At 33.5% G+C, this 16,353-nt stretch overlaps 3 protein-coding genes and 1 non-coding gene across 13 annotated transcripts; 3 read left to right on the top strand and 1 right to left on the bottom strand.

Annotated features, from left to right (window-relative positions):
* The first annotated feature begins 1,144 nt into the window (after nucleotides 1–1,144).
* Nucleotides 1,145–5,183, top strand: LOC107887141 (uncharacterized). 9 transcript variants are annotated; one of them, XM_041079911.1, is made up of 5 exons: nucleotides 1,149–1,312; nucleotides 1,652–1,699; nucleotides 1,906–3,096; nucleotides 3,183–4,149; nucleotides 4,349–5,183. In XM_041079911.1, the coding sequence occupies exons 2-5, from the start codon at nucleotides 1,697–1,699 to the stop codon at nucleotides 4,390–4,392; spliced, it is 2,205 nt and encodes a 734-aa protein (XP_040935845.1). In that variant the 5' UTR covers nucleotides 1,149–1,312; nucleotides 1,652–1,696; the 3' UTR covers nucleotides 4,393–5,183. The 9 variants fall into 9 exon arrangements, with proteins under 9 accessions (XP_040935843.1, XP_040935845.1, XP_040935840.1 ...); XM_041079908.1 differs by having other exon boundaries at nucleotides 1,150–1,312; nucleotides 4,338–5,183; XM_041079903.1 differs by having other exon boundaries at nucleotides 1,155–1,312; nucleotides 4,369–5,183.
* Nucleotides 5,184–6,066: 883 nt separating this feature from the next.
* LOC107887150 (protein DEHYDRATION-INDUCED 19 homolog 3-like) lies at nucleotides 6,067–8,796 on the bottom strand. 2 transcript variants are annotated; one of them, XM_041079796.1, is made up of 5 exons: nucleotides 8,488–8,796; nucleotides 8,114–8,256; nucleotides 7,490–7,567; nucleotides 7,122–7,372; nucleotides 6,067–6,451 (listed from the first exon to the last, which is right to left on the bottom strand). In XM_041079796.1, exons 1-5 carry the CDS (start codon nucleotides 8,561–8,563, stop codon nucleotides 6,340–6,342), a joined length of 660 nt encoding a protein of 219 aa, XP_040935730.1. In that variant the 5' UTR covers nucleotides 8,564–8,796; the 3' UTR covers nucleotides 6,067–6,339. The 2 variants fall into 2 exon arrangements, with proteins under 2 accessions (XP_040935730.1, NP_001313663.1); NM_001326734.1 differs by having other exon boundaries at nucleotides 6,340–6,448; nucleotides 8,488–8,563.
* A 2,100-nt stretch (nucleotides 8,797–10,896) lies between these two features.
* LOC107887133 (syntaxin-43) lies at nucleotides 10,897–14,246 on the top strand. Its single transcript, XM_016811289.2, has 8 exons — nucleotides 10,897–11,393; nucleotides 12,006–12,285; nucleotides 12,733–12,822; nucleotides 12,965–13,036; nucleotides 13,202–13,279; nucleotides 13,377–13,442; nucleotides 13,520–13,600; nucleotides 13,686–14,246. The coding sequence occupies exons 1-8, from the start codon at nucleotides 11,185–11,187 to the stop codon at nucleotides 13,791–13,793; spliced, it is 984 nt and encodes a 327-aa protein (XP_016666778.1). The 5' UTR covers nucleotides 10,897–11,184; the 3' UTR covers nucleotides 13,794–14,246.
* A 129-nt stretch (nucleotides 14,247–14,375) lies between these two features.
* Nucleotides 14,376–14,449, top strand: TRNAT-AGU (transfer RNA threonine (anticodon AGU)). The gene has a single exon. It is a non-coding gene; the product is annotated as a tRNA-Thr (tRNA).
* The last annotated feature ends 1,904 nt before the right edge of the window (nucleotides 14,450–16,353 follow it).

Raw genomic sequence — 16,353 nt, forward strand, 5'->3', positions numbered from 1 at the left:
TATTATTACATGCGTAATGTCATTTTAACTTACTATTTTCACACAATACTAAAAAAAATACCATGTTATTTTAGTTAATAGATTTAACGATTATCAATTGAGTCAATACTGAAATTTTAACATAAAAAAATATAAAAACAAAAATGACCATATATGAGAACAAAAACTAAATCTAAAACTTACATATAGTACAAAACTAATAACGAAACTTAACTAGTATATTTAAATAATATTATTTGAGTCAAAACTATAATTAAAAACTCAAAAGTATATGAATTAAATCTACAACATACTTATAATATAATAACTAATAGCAAAATTTGTCCTTAATTTTACCAAATGTTCCAAACTATTGTCAAGATTCTAAATTGATCCCTAACTTCAAAATACTTTAATTAAGTTCTCAAAGTAATAATATTATAGCAGTCATGTGTATCAAATTTAATGTAAATTTAAAATTTTTAATTATTTGTTTTATATGTAAAAAATTTAACCGATGAATATATTAATATATAGAATATTTTAGATTGATATGATAGAAATATCGAATCATTTTAAAAATTTATATACATAATTAATATAATTATATTAATAAATTTTAATAGTTAAACCATTAAAATATTATTTATATATAATCAAATCAAGGAAATGATTAGAGAGTTATTGTCGTCCCCTAGCATTTGAATAAAATAATAAAACTTAATATCATGCTAATATATGTACAAAAATTAAGAATATTTTGGGATTTTAATATATAAAACTTGTATGATTCAAATCATTTTGTTTATAAAATTAAGTTGTGGTATTAAAAATTGATATAATAAAATGACCAAAAATAAATATTTTTAATAAAATAAAATTAATTTCTAATTTTATTTTTACATAATTTGTAAGATAAAAAACAAACTAAAAGAAAATACGGGTAGTGCCCAATTTGGGTGTTTACTGAATCAAAACCCAAAGTCAAAATTACAGTTAAACTGCTCCACAGAGACCAAGGGTAATTTCGTACTTTCAACCTGCGATGAGGTCGCGAAGTTCCGTAGCCCATAATTATTTATCAACGTTTTCTTAATTTAAAAAAAAAAAACTTCTTATTTCCATTTTAATATTAATACAGCAAGAATGTGTATATATATATACATATATATCTCAAAGAAAGAAAAAATAGCACGTAAAAACAAAAATTAATCGGTTTTATATATATAAACAGCAAAGAAAAAGCTACAGCTGAAAAACAAATTTCCAGACATTGCAAGAAAAACAACACATTTTTTCCCTTTGTTTTTCAGTTCTGTCTTCCTCTTCCCAGGTAATAAATTTCTCTCTCTTTGTTTTTTTTCCCTTTTTGGTTTGATTTTAATGAAAGAAAAAAAAGGATATGTAGATATTTAGATATTTATGGATGCTTTCATTTTTGTAAATTTTGGTTGGATTTTCTTTTATTTTATGCTCAAGGAATCCTGATTTGAATGGTTGAAATATTGTCCTTTTTATTTTTCAATTGAGGAAAAAAAATTTAAAACTTTAAGAAAAGGTAACGGTAAATTTATTTTTGGGGTCTGTTTTTGGTGAAGTCTGATGAATTTTGTCAATGTATGGTTTACTAATTTTCCTTTTTTATGATCTGGGTTTTCTTTGTCTTCTAAAGTTTTATATGGTAATACAGATCCGGGATGATGGATATTAGGGAAAAATGGTAAATTTTTACTCCCTTTAAAGATTCGTATTTGATTTGCCTAAAGCTTAAGGAAGAAACAAAGGATTGTGGAATCTTTGAATTCATTTCCCATTTCATGATTTTGGAGTTTAGTTGTGAATCAAAGAAGATTGATATTTATTTGGTCGATTAGGGATTAATAGTTGGGTGTTTTCTTCTTTGTTTGTTTTGGGGTGCAAGGATAGATGGTAAGGGGAGGGAAGGTTGGTCAAAGAAGCAACTTTAAGAAAAGGGTTAGATCAAAGGATGATGATTCGGATGGTTCGGATGAAGATTATGTGGTTTCGGAGGAGGGAAATGAAGAATCTGAGGATGATGTGGAAAAGTATTGTTCCTCCTTAGATGAATGTGCATCGGAAGAGGGTTTCGGGAGTTTTCTTGATGAGGAGGAGGAAGAGGAAGTGGTGAGAAAGGCTGTTAGGTCGAAAGCTAAACGAATGTCTACAGCAAGGAAGAGGAGGATTGTGGAGAGAAAACCACGGAAGCGGAAAATTGTATCGGATGAAGAGGAGGAAGATGAAGATTATGAGGTGGAGGAAGAAGAAGAAGATGACGATGATGATGATGAAGAGGAGGAGAAGGAGGAAGATGATGACGATGATGAATTCACTCTAGACGAAGAAGATTGTTTGGATGAGGAAGAGGAACTGACTATGAAAATGAAGAAAAACAATATGAAAGTTCGTAAGCCAGGGTTGCGGAAAAGAGGTCCTTCTAAACCTAGGAAAAATAGGAAGAAATCTGCTGTTTCTAATAAGCCTTCAAGAAAAGGGGGAAGGAAGAAACGCCGGTTGAACAGGAAAAAGAGAGTCGAAGAAGATGATGATGATGATTGTGATTTTGTAGACATCATTCCAGTTGTGAGGAAAAAGAGCAGACTAAACGGAGGACGGAGAAACAAGGCATATGTTGTACCATCCGATTCAGATTTTGTCTTGTCTGGGTCATCTGATTATGAGTATACCATCTCAGAGGAACAGAGAGAGCAAGTGAAAGAAGCCAACCGATTGTGTGGAAGTTTGAAAACCAGTTTGAGGAGTTCATCATCCTCAAAGAGAATTCAGGAGGTTGAGGAGTTAGGCAAGCACAAGAAACCTCCAGGAAGAAAGGGTAAGGAGAAGGTTGAAGAGAAAAAGGCTGAAGTAATAAAACCAGTTTGTGGCATTTGTCTCTCTGAGGAAGATAAGCGAAGATTTAGGGGCACATTGAACTGTTGCAGTCATTATTTTTGTTTCACCTGCATTATGGAGTGGTCAAAAGTGGAATCTCGTTGCCCATTGTGCAAGCAAAGGTTTGAAACAATCACTAAGCCTGCTAGATCAACAGCAGGAGTTGATTTGAGAGATGTGGTGATTCAAGTACCCAAGCGTGATCAGGTATGTTATACTTCTCATAATAATTTCATCATTTCTTTGGGTTGTTTCTTATTTGTGGTTTGAAATTGCATGTTTGTTGTATGCAGGTCTACCAACCGTCTGAGGAAGAACTTAGAAGCTATCTGGACCCATATGAGAATGTTTTTTGCTCTGAATGCCACCAAGGTGGGGATGATGAACTGATGTTACTGTGTGATATTTGTGATTCATCGGCACACACCTATTGTGTTGGTCTAGGGAGGGAAGTGCCTGAAGATAATTGGTACTGTGATGGTTGCAGGCCCGTAGCTCTTGGTTCCTCTAGTTCCCAAGTCCAAGATTCTTTGCCTGACCAAAGGACAGTAAACAATTTGTACAATAGATTCTCACCTGTTGTAAATGTAGGAGAAAGTTTAGAGTCCATTGGGGTGCCTTCACCTCGTGTACCTTTAACTCCCAGTTTTGTGGGTCTTTCATCTCCTAGATTTCCTGTTGTAGATGTTACCGCTGGTTCCCCAGTATCTGGAGTGGGAGCGCCAACTCTGACAGGTAGGCGGTGGTTACACCGCCAGATTCAAAATCTCCGATCGATCAATAGGATGAATCTTATGGCTGGTAGGACTGAAGGAATATCAGCTGCCAATATGGGAATTGATCTTGTTAATTCTCACATTGATCAAAGTAGGGAACCAATGGTTCAACAAGCTAGGACACAAGATGCGGGAACTCAGCCTCAAACACTGTTTGCGGAGGGGTTACAGGACTATCCCTCTTCTTCACTGCAAGGTAGGGACTTCCTTTCTTCAAGGTTGAGCCACTTGAGAAGGCAAGCAGTTCAAGATTCAACTACCACTTCGTTCAGTACATCAGTCAATTTGACGTTATGGCCTGAACTTGCTGGTATTAGTTCAAATGAACAACTCCGTCATTGCAGCAATGGATCAAACATTAGGCCCGATGGTTGTGATTTACCTTTTTCTGGTAGTGATGAGGATAATATTTTGAGGGCCAAGGAACAATTGCAGGCAATGGTGGGAAGCCATTTAAAAGCCATTTCCAACGGTATTGATTTAGGTAAGTGAAGCCCCATCTTCAATCGACTTTATGTGGGGGATATTTTCACATTTCTAAGGAGCACAACCTTTATGCATAAAAAATTACTGTGTCAATGGTTTTTAAGTTAGTTTTTTTTCTTTAATAATAATTGTTTGTGGATGATTTTTACTTAGTGATTAATTGAGTTCTATCTTCTGTTTTTGGAGACTTTTCAAAGCCTTCTATATGTATATGCAGACAACGGTACTTTCAAGGACATAGCGACCAGTTCCATGCATACCTTATTGGCTGCTTGTGGGCTTGAGCATAGGAGGAGCGAGGTTCACATTGTGCCTCCGTCATCAAATTGTGTGCACATTGAAAGAGTGGCAGCTGGACAGGCGAGCTTAATGAAAGGTTGTTGCTTAACTTGTTTCGATTCTTTTGTAAAAGATGTAGTGAAGAGGATCATGGATACAAGATCCCGACAGTGGTTAAGTTTAGGTCTTTAGATCTTTGGTATAGTTAATGTATTTTCTTCGTACCCTTAGGTCTTTAGAAGCAAATTTAAAAGGAAAAAAAAAAAAAACATTTTTTCACTTGATTTATACTTACAATTCACTGACATTGAGCCCAAAAAGTGCTCTTTTTCTTATTTGATCATCATAATATATTGTTTAAACGGGCAAAGTCAAAATTTTCTGTACTGCATGCTGAATGCATTTAGTGGTCAAGTTTTTCCCCGCCTTTGTCTCCTCCTTGTCGTGTGGATCATGTATCTTTGCATCTAGTTAGTGTTAGGAAGTAAGACGGTCGTGCTACAGTTTGATAACCAGCTCAGAGAGCCATTTATGCACAACAATTTAGGCCCAACGGTGTCTGAAGGTATAAAAACTTTGATGGACTATTTTCGTTCACTGATTGCTATGGGAAAGGTATAACTTCGATGGACTATTTTTGTATACTATTGTTATTTGGACATAGAATGATATACCTGTTAGATACCAGAACATAAATGTTGTAATGGTATTTGATTACTTGAAATGCGATTATAGGCAAAAAAAATGAAGTGAGCTTGACTCTTGGACAAATGCATTATATCATGCTTTTGACAATGATCTTGCATGATGTAAGAGAAGACCATTTTGTATGTTGTCTATGTAGCATGAACTTGGGAGTGCGTTGGGTACGTGTATGCTTAATTTGTTTGATGTTTTTCTTAATATATGTGAAGGAACATTCTCTAGTACTCATGTTTCAAATCTTGTTGGATCTTACTATTGGAAAAGGAAAAAGGGGTTGCAATGTGTAGGATAATAATGAGAAAACATGTTTCTGTACCAATCTGGATGCAGCAGGGAGTTAAAGATCTCCCTTAACTGTTTCCCTTAAATGTTTCATTGGTTTGTAAGAAATTCGTTTATGACAGTTGTTTCAGTTATTAGGTTTGCTTTGTTCCCTGTTTTAACTAATCTGACAGCCTAGGTTGAAGGGTAGGGCCATTCATTCAGGTCTCTTTTTCTTGCTAAAGTGGAAACCTGACAGCTTTCTTAAGTTGCAGATTTTGAGTGCTCTTCACATGATTTGCTTTTCCCCCCTTTTCATTCTGCTACTTTCACAACTTGCTAATTGATTAAAAAACTCATTTCTCCATTTCCTCAAAACTAGTATTTTCTTATTAGTTTTATATACATTTTTAAAAAAGGATCAGACGTGTTTTTAGAATATAATGAAAATAAAAAGTAAATATATGAAAAAATATTTTTTTAACCTGTGAGATTAAAAACTTCAAAATAAACTATGCTTTATGAAAACAGCTAATGACAAATTAAGACCTCTTTTTGTTAAAGAGTTATGCCATATCATGGTACCACTTTTTGGTACATAAAGCTATGTTGGCTCACGCCATTTCAAGCTAGGGGTCCAGCCACGTCTAAACTGGAAAACAACACACTATTCAGGGAATAAAATTATTATTTATTATTTTTAATATTGTCATGACCTGAGATGAAAAGGATGAAGTGGAAACCTGATCAGGCCTAATAACTAAAAAGTCCACACATGCCACTTATATATTACACTCATTCCTACCTTATTTAACACTTTTGCTTAATACATCAAACATAATCACTACAAACAGCGCAGCAACCCATACAATAGGCGAAGACCCATATCGTAGGCCTCTTCGCTGTGAAAAGCCCACGATTGCAGCAACCATCCTTTAAGGTATCATAAAACATCATCAAGAATTGTGGATAACAGCAGCCCTTTAACAAATTCACATCTTTTTGCCTTCTCTTCCTGATCCTTGACTGAAAGAGGAGGTGACTGCACATTTCTGCTATCAAAGCCAAATACCAGAATGAGAAAGCAGATAAAAGCCTAAAGATTCCATTAAGAAAGAAAAGCTAGGTCTCCTTGTAATAAGGTTGCTGTACTGATCCCAGATGAGAATTCTAAATTAATAAACGAAAACCGAGACAAAAAGGTCTTAATCTCCTTTTTCAAAGGATAGCATAAGTCTCAACTATCCCCACCTAATGACTAGCCAACCAATTTGTCGAACTTGTTGAAGAGAGAAAAATGTTAGAAAATAAAGACAGTGCAAGAGCTGGGAGTCCTTGACTAAAGATGTATTAGTGACTCTTCTTGGTTTTGCTTTTAACAAGTATAATTTAATGGTTGAATCCCCCAAGTCAATGACATGGTGCTGAAAATCTTGTTCTAACTCTTGGGTGGCATAACGAAGATTTGCATTGCATGTGAACAATTTAAACATATGTTGGATTAGTACCATCTTCTCAAAGAATAGCTTTGATAGATAGCTTCTCACTGAGAAACAAAAAGGCCGAAATAAAATAACCTTTGCATGCCCTTATGACAATGATTTATTAGTTTGTGCAGAATTTCAAGTGCATAACAAGATAGAAACCCGTGTTCGTTCAAAATATAGGCATCAAGCAACTGGGGGACAGAGAGAACAATCAAATTTTAAACATGCCACAACTTACCTCTCTGACTTATTCACATCTGAACTTTTCTTAGCTGTGTTGGTTTCGCTAGATAACTGAGACTGGACACTAACAGAATCATCAACGATAGGCAAAATAAACGAAGACAGCAACGGATCAGGTGCAGAGTTCGATGAGGGCGCTATACAAGAAGAACCGCCGAAGAGGGACTGCAGGTTTCCGTCTCGCAGCTCTTTCCTCAGAAGAGAAAGCGTTGAATGAGATCCACTTCTACGTGATCTCCGCTTACGCTGCATATACTCAGTCGTTAAGAAAACAATACAAGGAACAAAGGTGATAAACAATTTAACTATGAATCCCAAAGATAATTCATAAAAAAACAATAGTAACTTAATACACGATGTTACCTTGAATATATGTCCATGTTGTTGCGTTATATGCGCAACCATATCTACTCCCACCCTCATTGCACAGACAGGACATACCTGCAAACAGAAACAGTCAATCACAGACACAGTTTAGATTCAATAAACACCTTCCCAATTAGAGTAAAAGGGTCTCACGCACCAAGCAACAAAATAACCTAAAAAGAATAACTTCAAAACTCCTTTACGACCAACTTACATACAGAAGATCAATCTTCGGACCATTATAAGTATCAAACATGTAAATCAACAACAGGGCTACGTTTTCCAGTTAGCTGAACTGAGCTCATGGTCCAAAACTAGTTCCTCCGAAGTTTCAATCTCATAAAAAACATCATATTATATCTATTACAAGAGCCATTTTAAGTAACAGAGTAACTTTTGAAGCAAAAGCTTAAAACTTCAACAACTTGGGTTCATAACAAACAAGTCCCTTTTGAATTCCTTTTTGCCGACTGATAATAATCCAAAGCTTAAGCCAGTTAATTAAGCATAGAACCATTCTTAATTAGAAGCACTGATCAATGAGAACAATAATGTCAAAATAAAAATCCATTATATACTTGCTTATAACAAATTAAAAAAACAAAAACGAATTGAGAATACCCCATTGTTAGCCTCCACAGGATGTTCATCATCAATGTGACAGCACAAGCCCACGATATCGAAATACTCTGAACAAAAAGGGCATGGAAACTCCTCTCTTACATCGTCTTCTCCATCCATTTCTTCAAACCCCATAAACATATCTGAATTTCAGGCCACATCCAAACATTATATCAACTTTTTTAGATGGCCAAAAGAATCTAGTAAAAATCTATATTTTCTTGATGAATTTCCAAGTTTCTTCTTTGACTTTCATTTTTAACCCCCCCCCCCCCCACACACACACACACGCACACCCACACAAAGAGCAAATATTTAAACCCACTTTTTTTTAATAAAAAAAAAGAGAGAGAGAAGAAGATTTGAAGGCCTACCAGATCGTGACTGAAGAGCTGATTGATATCTCCTAGCAGTTGAAGAAAGACAAAGAGTCCATGGATCAGCATCCATTTCTAAATCACCCTCTTTGTGTAGACAATTTCAACCCAAAGATCAAAAAGAGCAGATGTACTTAATTCTGGGGTTAAAACTCGAATCCTTTATACTCTGATCTTGGATTCATAAAGTTCACCAAAATCCAAGAAATTAAAAAGGAGGCAAAGCTAGGTTTTTGGGGTTTGATGAAGGAGAAAGTGAGCTGCTTTTTTCCTCTCTTCAGAAGTGAATTTCGTGGAAGATGGAAACGGATGTCTCGGCGTTTTTATATTAATATTTTAAGGGTTAATGCACTTTTTGGTGGCTGGATTTGGTAAAATTTTCCACATTGGGTCTTATCTTTTTTTTTAAGTTACTCCCTGAAATTGGCAATTATTTTTACTTTTATGGCCTGATTTTTTTTGGTCTAAATCTCTAATATTTCCTTGGTAAAAAGTTAAGAAAAAAAAATCAAATTCCAATGTGAGAATAATTGTCAAGTTTAGGGATTAACTTAGAGAATAAAAAAGTTTAGGCATCAATGCGGGAACAATTATCTAATTCAAATACTAAATTAGAAAAAAAATAGAATATTAGAAAAGTTACGAATTTGTAGTTTAGAGAATATAACTATAATATATAATTTTTGCACATTAACACTAATTTCTAATCAGCCATATATCCATTGGAAATTAATTACTAGATTATCTATACATATTTGGCTTATACTTTATTTAATAACTAAAATTCACTAAATCTTAACCAAATTAAATCACTCTAAATTAAGAGTAATATTTGTAACAATAAATAAAATATATAATAATAATTATTATATAAATGATGTCTATATTTCTCTAAACTAAATAGTTCTAAAAATTGAACCAATTGTTAAAAAAATTTCATCATCATTTTTCATTCAATCGGTTTAAGAGTGGTTGAATTAAAAATTAATAAATATTATAATTTTTTAAAATTTTAGAAAAAATAAAAAAAATCAATAAATACAGATAATGATATAAACCCTCATTTTTATAACCACAAATTTAAAACACCCAGTCGAGTTGATGTTAATATTATTTTTTATTTAATTGTTTCATTAGTTAGACTAATTGATTCAATGGCCTAAAAATTTTTAAAAATGGATATTTTTAGAAAAATAAAAGAAATTCTAAAAAATTATAAATACAAATAAATAATAATTATATTTAACTTTTATTTAGTTACTTGTGCCACCTTTTTATTTGTAGGTTTTATTTTATGTTGTGTTTTATCATATTAGGCTAAAATTTATAGGCTTAGCAAATAAATTTGACCAAAAAATTAAAGAAACCAACTCAAATCAATTTGGGTTTTCGGTTGAATGATAATTTCGAGCAATTCATTTAAAATTTAGTGTAATATCTCTATCCGAATCAGTACATCCATTGATTATGGTTCAATCGATTGATTTAACCTTAGCAATTTGTGTGTAATGAAGAAGGGTAAAATAAAATAGAATAACCAAAACATATAAAACTAGTTCAAACATTTTTTTAATAATTTTTTTATAGTTTCAGTTCTGTGTTATTTATTGATTTAAAATGATTTGTCTGTTTTCGATTTTATGCTACTAGTTGAATTGTCGAAGCATTATTTTTTTAGTACAAGATAATCTCGAACTCACGCACCCACTTAAACAATTACACAAGCACAACCTGCAGATTGATCTCACAATTTTGGGGATTTAATGAACACCCTTGACCAATAGGCCAAATGTTGGAATTCAGGAACACCAATTTTTAGTTTAACCAATCAGTCTTATTCAATTCCGACAATACATTTTTAATCGAGTCTCAAAATATTAGCATGGTATCAATCTAGTATGTCCATTAAGAAAGTTGTCAACTTAGGGGTTAAATACCAGTTCGAATTTGAAGTAGAGCATATTTAAAACATATGAATCAAATTGTAAAAATTTGTATCTACCGAATAGACAACTTAAATATGATATGTTAAAGATTATGAAAACTATTTTAATATGTCAAATCAAAGTTGTCTATGCCATAAATATACATATTTATTTTATATAAGCTCTAAGTCAAATTTAAGTTGGCATGTAATGGGCAATGTAGTAACTAGTGATTAGGTTAACAATAATGATACTTTTAGTACTCAATTATAATATATTGAAGTTTGAGAACTAATTTAAAATCTTGACCATAGTTTGAGGATGTTTTGTGAATTCACCTAAAAAAATTAAGTGATTAATGAGCTTGTCTGGATCGGGTCATTAAGTGGGCCCCGGGCCAACCGACCTAATTAGACATTAAACTAAAAAAGTGATTAATTTCACTAATAAATCAAAGGTGTCATTGGAAACAGTCTAAATAAAAGTTTAAAAACATTCCACGCGCACCGTATCATTTCCTCTTTTATAATTTTTTATATTTGGGGGTTTGAGTTTCCTTTAAAAACGATCCTCAGCTTCGCCGGCACGTGCCTCGGCCGTTGTTCAACCGTCTCCTTAACGGCCAACCACCGGCTCCGGTCACGTGGCCGCGCCTCATTTTTGCTCCGCCATGAGAATTACGTCATTTTTAGATCTCTAAATTCTAAATCTGAATCTTTGTTTAGATTCAAGTTTTTTTAGATAAATTATCTGTTTTGCTTTTAGAGTTATGGCGACGAGGAATCGGACGCTGTTATTTAATAAATATAGGGATGCGTTGAAGGGTGTTAGAGCTCCGACGAGCTCGTCAGCTGCAGCGAAGGCACCGTTGAAGACGAGCTCCGGCGGAGCACCCGCGGTAGAGATGGCTAGTACTTCGTTTCTCCATTCTAATCGGTCTTATACTGCTCTAAGTTCCGAGGATCCTGGAAACTCAAGGTAATTTTGTATTTCTAGCTATTATTATTGATCATATTCATTTCTCCTGTTAATTTGTTGAAATAAGATGGCGGATTCAAGATCAAGATAAAAGAAAAAATAGAAGTGTAAACATCTTTTAATTTTGCGTGGACTTACTCAAATGTAAATTAGATAGCTTAATACTAGTGGATTTTGTCTTCTTCCTAATTTTGTTTTTCTAAATTGAATTATGAAGTTTAGGCAAAGTAAAAGGTTAACAAAGTGTTCAATTTTTATAAAAGATCACTTATTTTCGAGGAATTGGCAAAAAAAGACCGGTACGAATAATTTGATTTAATTTTTTTCGATGATCAGTGAATACTTGTTATGAGAAATATTTAGGTGTGACTCGTGAGATATTTTAAATGATTTTAAAAGAGCTACGAAGGAGGAGCTTACTGGGAGGTTTATGCAAAACAAATACAATGAAAGATCAGTGCTTTGCAAATAGGGAAAGTAGATATAGATTACAACTGCGGTTTCTTCTGAAGTTCATCTTCTTTTTCAATTATTTGTGAATTCATATGTTACTTTGTTTGAATGGTCATGAATTCTTAGTGGGACAATAAAGGGTTGCCTACCTTTTTGCAGTAAGGGTGCAGCTACCGTTGGTCTACCACCAGCTTGGGTAGATGTCTCTGAAGAAATAGCATCAAATGTGCAACGTGCAAGGGTTAAAATGAACGAGTTAGCCAAGGCTCATGCAAAGGCTTTAATGCCTTCGTTTGGTGATGGTAAAGAAGATCAACAAAATATTGAGGCTCTTACTAATGAGATAACTAATCTGTTGAAGAAATCCGAGAAAAAATTATTACAGAAGCTCTCTGGAGCTGGACCTTCTGAGGATTCAAATGTCAGGAAAAATGTTCAGGTGAGACTTGGTTGCTATCAGATTCATATGTGAAACTCTAAGTTCAGGTTAAGAAATCATTTAGGCAAGCATTCGTCTGTCACTTGTTCATTTTGTATGTTGATTCTTTCTTGTTGCTTAGTGATTTGTCTATTGCCTGTTGGCCTAATTTAACAAGTAGCAGGTTTTGGAGAGGCTCCAAGAGTTCTCACAAAATTTTCTATCCCATGATACAGTGACAATTGCTCCTTCCCTATATCACCTCTGTTGTTGAGGCAACAAGAGTTCTCATAAATTTTCTATTGCATGCTTCCTTTCTATATCAATGTCTGACATCCGGTGTTATTCTTTGATTCTCCTTCTGCTCTGACATTTTATCTCAGTTGTTATTCCCTCAAATGATGTGCTACCCTGGATTGTATTTTTGTTTTTATTTTGTTATTTTCATGCTTTTCTCCTTTTTGGCAGCGTCAACTTGCCACTGACCTTCAGAACCTTTCCATGGAGCTCCGGAAGAAACAATCAACTTATTTGAAGTGCCTCAGGCAGCAAATGGAGGTAATGAAATAAACTTTCTTCTTGGCAATGCAACATGTTATCATACTACATTGCATTTTGCATGCTAAATGGTCAAACAATTCAAACTTACTGCTTGATGTTTTCAGTGTTATTAAATTATTGATTTCTTGTCTATGGTCAGGACGCAGCTGATCTAGAGATGAATCTAAATGGAAATAGACCTAAAGAAGAAGATGATGACTTGGATGATATGGTATTTCTTTAAACCATCTCCTCTTAATGTTTCCATTATATGATCAATCCTAACACAGTTCAGTAAAGATGAGTTTAGGGTGCTGAAAAAATAGCATTTTAGGCGGCAATGTATCTGATTCCAGTTAGGTGTCAGATTCTAATCACTGACAGTTATGTTTTGTAGATATTTAGTGAGCATCAGATGGCAAGGCTAAAACAAAGTGAGGTATATACAGTGGAGAGGGAAAGGGAGATCCAACAGGCAAGTAATGCATTACTCACTGTATTTTTCTTATCTGAGCTGCTTTCATAGCTATCCCAAACTAACCATTTATATATATTTTAAAATCGTTTTGTAGATTGTGGAGTCGGTAAATGAGCTTGCTCAGATTATGAAGGATCTGTCAGTTCTTGTGATTGATCAGGTAGGATTCCATCAGCCTTTGGTAAATCGGTTATGAACATTTTCAGTGTCACTAAATGCAGTTCTCTCTTCAAACAGGGCACTATTGTCGATCGAATAGACTACAACATTCAGAATGTTGCAACTACGGTTGAAGAAGGCCTCAAACAGCTACAGAAGGTGTGTTCTCTTTGTCCAAATATCAATCTAAGTTCAAATGTTTTGTGCGACTCCTCCTCATTCTTGTACGGATTGGACTTTGCAGGCGGAGAGAACACAGAAACAAGGAGGAATGGTGATGTGTGGTACAGTGCTTGTTATTATGTGCTTTGTCATGCTAGTCCTCTTAATCCTCAAGGAGATAATCTTTTGATATGCAAGCGTGGCTTTTCATGACCATTTTTGTTTTGACCCGTGGTGTGAGCTGATTACTTGACATGTCCAGAGTCAACAATTACCATGGCCGGCATACGAATGTCGGAAATGTGAATTTCTCCATACACATCCCACTTTAAAAAGTTGAAGTTACCGATTTTCTTTTCTCTTTATATATATATTTAAAGGTTTTGGAGAAAAAGGAGGGGGAAGTGAGGGAAAGGAGGTTGTATGACTAGGGTTTCAATTATAGGGAAAAGATACTTCAAAATATGTATAGAGAGCTTATGATGAATTCTTTTCCTTAAAGCTAAGAGCTGCATTCTTTTGATTGGAGGAAGAAGATGAATTGTTTGAGGGTCCATGGGAGTTTTCTAGTTGGTTGCCATATGAGGAGTTGATTCACTTGTATTTGACAAAGAAGATGATATAAAAATCCATTTTTTTGTTATAACTTATAATTAATGAGACATTGGCATTCTACATAATTTTCCGCTTAGAATTTGATGGTGTGAGCACAGTTGTCATTTGGTTAAATTATTTAGAATATAAAATTCCGTTCAACGTGATGTAGCTAATAGCTTTCGTAGCTCAGTTGGTTAGAGCACCCGTTTAGTAAGCGGGAGGTCTTGAGTTCGACTCTCAACGAAAGCAAGTTAAAACTCTTTTTTTTTTCCCTCATTTGTATTGAACAGAAGAAATAAAACCTTATAGTGTATGATGTAAAGGCTTCTGATTTGAACTTCGCCTCGCAACGTTTAACAATGTGTATATCCTTACCTAAAATTTGAATTATGACATCATGTAGTTGGTTGTTAGTTTATAGATTTATGGTCTAATTCTAAATTTCATACTTTTATTTTACAAAAAATTGAAAACCTAGTTTCTTTACCTTAATTTATTAAAATCTGCTCCTTGTACTTTATGAAAAATTGAGAAATTAGTCCAATTGAATATTATTGTTAAACCTTACCATTAAATCATTAACCTATTAATCGACAATTCAATAATTTATATACAAAAAGATTAGCAACAATCAGTAACTCAACAAATTATTTACAAAAAAAATTAGCAAAAAACAGTGGCTTAAAAGTTTGTGTTTATTGATAAATTGGACTAATTTCTCAGTTTTCATAAAGTATGAAGACCAAATTCCAATAAATTAAAGTAGAGGGACTGACTTCTTAATCTTTAAAAAGTTGAGGGATGGAAACTCGTAATTAAACCATAAATTTATACACTTTGTTTTATATTACTGGATAGTGTGCAAGTGGATGGCAGCTTGAATTAACCAAATTGTACGAGGAATGAAGTAAATTTAAATAATTTTTGTATGAAGGCAATTACAAATTAGGATAAGTTATTCTAGGATTGTTTTCAACAAAAAGTGTTGTTAATGCAATGTTTGAGCTGGCAAGGATTTGAACCTGATAAGAGCTGCTAAGGTTTTTGCAGAAGAGAAAGAAAAATAAGCTACGGAGTGTTGATGTTTAAGTGAAGAGGTTGAGTAAAAAAAAACCATACATAATAAAGGAAATATAGTATGGAGTACCATAGATAATGCATTGATAACGGAGCAGATGGTGGAGGAAATTTTCAGGAAATAATTATAAGTGAAACGATTAATGGAGAGCTTAGCACAACTAGTATTCCACCGTAATAATTCGTGGGTTTCTTTAATTAACATTAACCCAATTTCTTTAAGGGCCAACTTACAGAATGAAAATAAATATAATGACCTTAGAATTGATAGAGCAAATGGTTATGATATGACTTACAGAAGAATTAAAAATGATAATGGCTCATAAATAAGAACCAAAAAAAAAAAAAAAGGGTTAAAGAAGCTTGAAGAGATAAATGATACAGTTTAATTGAGAATGATTATTAGAAACTGGAGAAAGAAAAAAAGAAAAGAGAAAGGATAATGATTCATGGTTTAGGGAATATCCTTCTTGGATTCACCAAAATAAATTTGGTTCTTATTACGGAATGTTATTATAGAGGATAGATATTGGAACCAATGATATAATTGCTCTAAAGTCACTTGCCTTGTGGCCAACTAAGTTCATGCATGCAAGGTAGGATAATACATGATTTAAGAAAAAAATATTCAACAAATTTAATTTAATTATTCATAACAATTATTTAATTCAAATACAAAGCTACTAATTTTATGTTACTCTATAATGATTCGATAATATATAATCGACACTTATAAGTAAAACTTGGAAATGGAAAGAAATATCTGAATATGTTTTATTTTCAAATTTAAAGAATTCCAAATAACAAATATAGTCACATGGTCCTAATTAATCAGTCTTTCAAATTTAAGTAGCACAAAGATTAGAATAGTCTTGATAAATGGAACTCTATTTGACTAGCATCACCAATATGTCTTAAAAACTTCCACAGCCTTTTCATAAATCTCTATGTTGTCATGAGATTGTAAATTTTCAATTTTCTCTCGACCCTCTACATCATCGATCATTTGTGCATAGAGATTCACTTCTCCAATACTGCCCATATTTTTATCAGCTTCTCCTACCTTGAGAATGTTT

Source organism: Gossypium hirsutum, chromosome A11 (genome assembly GCF_007990345.1).
Source record: "Gossypium hirsutum isolate 1008001.06 chromosome A11, Gossypium_hirsutum_v2.1, whole genome shotgun sequence".
NCBI lineage: Eukaryota > Viridiplantae > Streptophyta > Magnoliopsida > Malvales > Malvaceae > Gossypium > Gossypium hirsutum.

What these genes read in the sequence shown, in the direction of transcription:
- LOC107887141 (XM_041079903.1), top strand. An exon ending in AAGTACCCAAGCGTGATCAG is followed by an intron (nt 3,097 to 3,182) that starts GTATGTTATACT and finishes TGTTGTATGCAG; the next exon opens with GTCTACCAACCGTCTGAGGA. An exon ending in TTCCAACGGTATTGATTTAG is followed by an intron (nt 4,150 to 4,368) that starts GTAAGTGAAGCC and finishes ATGTATATGCAG; the next exon opens with ACAACGGTACTTTCAAGGAC.
- LOC107887133 (XM_016811289.2), top strand. Translation starts at nt 11,185, where the DNA reads ATGGCGACGAGGAATCGGACGCTGTTATTTAATAAATATAGGGATGCG. An exon ending in ATGATGACTTGGATGATATG is followed by an intron (nt 13,037 to 13,201) that starts GTATTTCTTTAA and finishes TATGTTTTGTAG; the next exon opens with ATATTTAGTGAGCATCAGAT. An exon ending in GCCTCAAACAGCTACAGAAG is followed by an intron (nt 13,601 to 13,685) that starts GTGTGTTCTCTT and finishes TGGACTTTGCAG; the next exon opens with GCGGAGAGAACACAGAAACA.
- LOC107887150 (XM_041079796.1), bottom strand. Translation starts at nt 8,563, where the DNA reads ATGGATGCTGATCCATGGACTCTTTGTCTTTCTTCAACTGCTAGGAGA. An exon ending in CTGTGGAGGCTAACAATGGG is followed by an intron (nt 7,568 to 8,113) that starts GTATTCTCAATT and finishes TTCTGTTTGCAG; the next exon opens with GTATGTCCTGTCTGTGCAAT. An exon ending in GATGTGAATAAGTCAGAGAG is followed by an intron (nt 6,452 to 7,121) that starts GTAAGTTGTGGC and finishes TGGCTTTGATAG; the next exon opens with CAGAAATGTGCAGTCACCTC.